Source organism: Tetrahymena thermophila (genome assembly GCF_000189635.1).
Source record: "Tetrahymena thermophila SB210 genomic scaffold scf_8254301, whole genome shotgun sequence".
NCBI classification, from domain to species: Eukaryota; Ciliophora; class Oligohymenophorea; order Hymenostomatida; family Tetrahymenidae; genus Tetrahymena; species Tetrahymena thermophila.
This window is the reverse complement of record NW_002476129.1, coordinates 1-3,146: the sequence shown is the minus strand read 5'-3', so window position 1 is coordinate 3,146 and position 3,146 is coordinate 1. Positions and strand designations below refer to the sequence as shown.

At 18.7% G+C, this 3,146-nt stretch overlaps 1 protein-coding gene across 1 annotated transcript; it reads right to left on the bottom strand. All coding sequences in view use genetic code 6, as the record gives it.

Moving 5' to 3' along the window:
* Nucleotides 1-2,067: 2,067 nt before the first annotated feature.
* TTHERM_002653345 (oxalate/formate antiporter protein) lies at nucleotides 2,068-2,822 on the bottom strand (the record flags this gene model as incomplete). The annotated part of the gene is made up of 3 exons (XM_012800383.1): nucleotides 2,068-2,157; nucleotides 2,408-2,497; nucleotides 2,733-2,822. Coding segments are annotated over 3 exons (270 nt in total), but the record flags the coding sequence as incomplete, so codon positions are not given.
* Nucleotides 2,823-3,146: the final 324 nt, after the last annotated feature.

Sequence of the window (3,146 nt, the reverse complement as noted above, 5' to 3'; positions counted from 1 at the left end):
TATTTCACTCTAATTAATTAGGAGGAAAAAATGAAGAAAAAATATGAAATAATAAGATTAGTTAAAAATTAATAAAATTAACAAAGAATGAAAAAATAAGAAATCATAAAAAAAGAAAAAGGAAAACAAATCAAATAAATTAAAAGAACTTTAATGTTTTAAATTAACTTTTATAATTAAAAATATTACAATCTAAAACAAATAAATAGCTTTTATTAAGTGTAAGTTTTGATAGCAAAAAATGAAGAAAATATATCAAAGAATAAAAAATGAATAATAAATAAATATGAAAATTAAGTTAAAATATAAAAAATTTTAGTTTTAATAAAAATCTATAAATAATGATGTTAATTTCTATAATAAAAATTATTTATTTAAATAAATTGAAATTAAATGTACTAAAAATATTAATAATAATAAAAGTAATTTTTTTAATTAAATATACCTAAGATTAATATGGAGAACCTAATGAGATAAAAGTGAAGAGCTTTTAAACTTTTTTTATTAATTTATATAAATTTAAAGGATTTTAATAAAAAAATTAATAATTACTTCTTCTAAATTATTATATTTTTTAATCTATTATATCATTTATTTTTTTTTTCAAAAATATTGAATAGCAATTTATGAAATTTAATTAATTAATTAATAATAAATGGTTAAAAAGAACAAATAAATATAATAATTAATTAATTAATTATCAAATATTAATTTATATATTTGGTTTTATGAAGAGATATCTCAGAAAATTAATTTAACATTCACTATTTAAACTTAATATATTAAATCTTTGATTAAACATTTTTTATTTTTTTCTTCTATCAGGTTCGAAACCTCTTTCGATACCTTTTTTTATTATTTTAAATATACATTTAATTTTTTAAATAATATTTATTATTCTACTAAATATTTATTTCCTACTACAGAAATAATTATCAGAGAATAGCAATAAAGATAAAATAAAAAGTAAAACTTGATTTCTCCCTGAAGTTTTATTTAAATCATGGCATATAATTAATCATGATAAATAAAAAAAGGATAGAAATATGATTGATGGATAATATTTGAGATTAAAATAAAACTGGCATATAAAAGTTTGGAATATATATAATTTAATAAGATGTAATATAACATTAAAAGTTTCAAATTATTTGATCGTTTTAGAGAAACCAGAGGGTTTGCTTAAGAGGATTTAATTTATTTAAGTAAATTTAGTTTTTTATTTTTTTTAAATAATTGATTTACTTATAAAAATATGAATGAAATTTATAAATATAAAATCAATAATAAGATCTATCTATCTATCTATTTATATTTTAGGTTAAAAACACCTTTTCAAAATATTATAAAATAAAATATATAATATTATTCAAACATTTTATATTTATTCATCATTTTTTCACCAGTTGTTTATCATCAGAAATCAAAGACAACTAATCTTTTTGATTTACGACACTTGCTTATTACTTTGAATTTTTATGATTTATCCATTGAGTGAAAACTTTTATAATAAATATGTGTAAATTATTAATAAATATCAAAATAGAATAAACTTTTAAATTATAAATTATTCTTTAAATTAATAAATAAAATAATATTAGTAGAATAAAAAATATAAAAAATTAAAATAAATATAAGCTATCAAATAAATTCAAAGAGCTTTTTTGTTTTATATTCATTTTTATAGTTTAAAATATCACAATCCAAAACAAATAAATTGTTTTTACCTGAGTTTAAGTTTCAAATTTGAGAGATTAACGCAATTTGCTAAACCAACAACTAAGGCTGATGCACCTTCAGCACCAATTGAATTATAACTTTTTAAATATTGAAGAAATAATATATCATTAAATAGTTAATTAGAAGGAAAAAATGAAGAAAAAATATGAAATAATAAGAAATAAATAATAAAAGCAAAAGTTGAAAATAAAATGATGAGCTAAATTAACAAAGAAAGAACAAAAAAAAGCGAGCACAATAAAAAGAAAAAGAAAAAAGAGTTTTATTGTTTTTAATTAGTTTTTATAATAAAACTATCACAATCTAAAACAAACAAACTGTTTTTACTCAAGGTCAAGTGTCAAATTTGAGAGATTAATGCTATTTGCTAAAGCAGAACCTAAGCCTGATGCACCTTCATCACCAATTTAATTATACCTTTTTAAATATTGAAGAAAAAATTTATCATTAAATAGATAATTAGAAGGAAAAAATGAAGAAAAAATATGAAATAATAAGAAACAAATAATAAAAGCAAAAGTTGAAAATAAAATGATGAGCTAATTAACAAAGAAAAAACAAAAAAAAGCAAGCACAATAAAAAGAAAAAGAAAAAAGAGCTTTTTTGTTTTTAATTAGTTTTTATAATTTGAAATATCACAATCCAAAACAAATAAACTGTTTTTACAAAAGGCCAAGTGTCAAATTTGAGAGATTAATGCAATTTGCTAAAGCAGAACCTAAGCCTGATGCACCAATTGCACCAATTTAATTAGACCTTTTTAAATATTGAAGAAAAAATGTATCATTAAATTAATTAGAAGGAAAAAATATGAAATAATAAGAAATAAATAATAAAATCAAAAGTTGAAAATAAAATGATGAGCTAAATTAACAAAGAAAGAACAAAAAAAGCAAGCACAATAAAAAGAAAAAGAAAAAAGAGCTTTATTATTTTTAATTAGTTTTTATAATAAAACTATCACAATCTAAAACAAACAAACTGTTTTTACTCAAGTTAAAGTGTCAAATTTGAGAGATTAATGCAATTTGCTAAACCAGCACCTAAGCCTGATGCACCAATTGCACCAATTTAATTAGACCTTTTTAAATATTGAACAAAAAATATATCATTAAATAGTTAATTAGAAGGAAAAAATGAAGAAAAAATATGAAATAATAAGAAATAAATAATAAAATCAAAAGTTGAAAATAAAATGATGAGCTAAATTAACAAAGAAAGAACAAAAAAAAGCAAGCACAATAAAAAGAAAAAGAAAAAAGAGCTTTTTTGTTTTAATTAGTTTTTATAATTAAAAATATCACAATCCAAAAGAAATAAACTGTTTTTACTAAAGTCAAAGTCTCAAATTTGAGAGATTAATGCAATTTGCTAAAGCAGAACCTAAGTCTGAGCACCTCAGCAC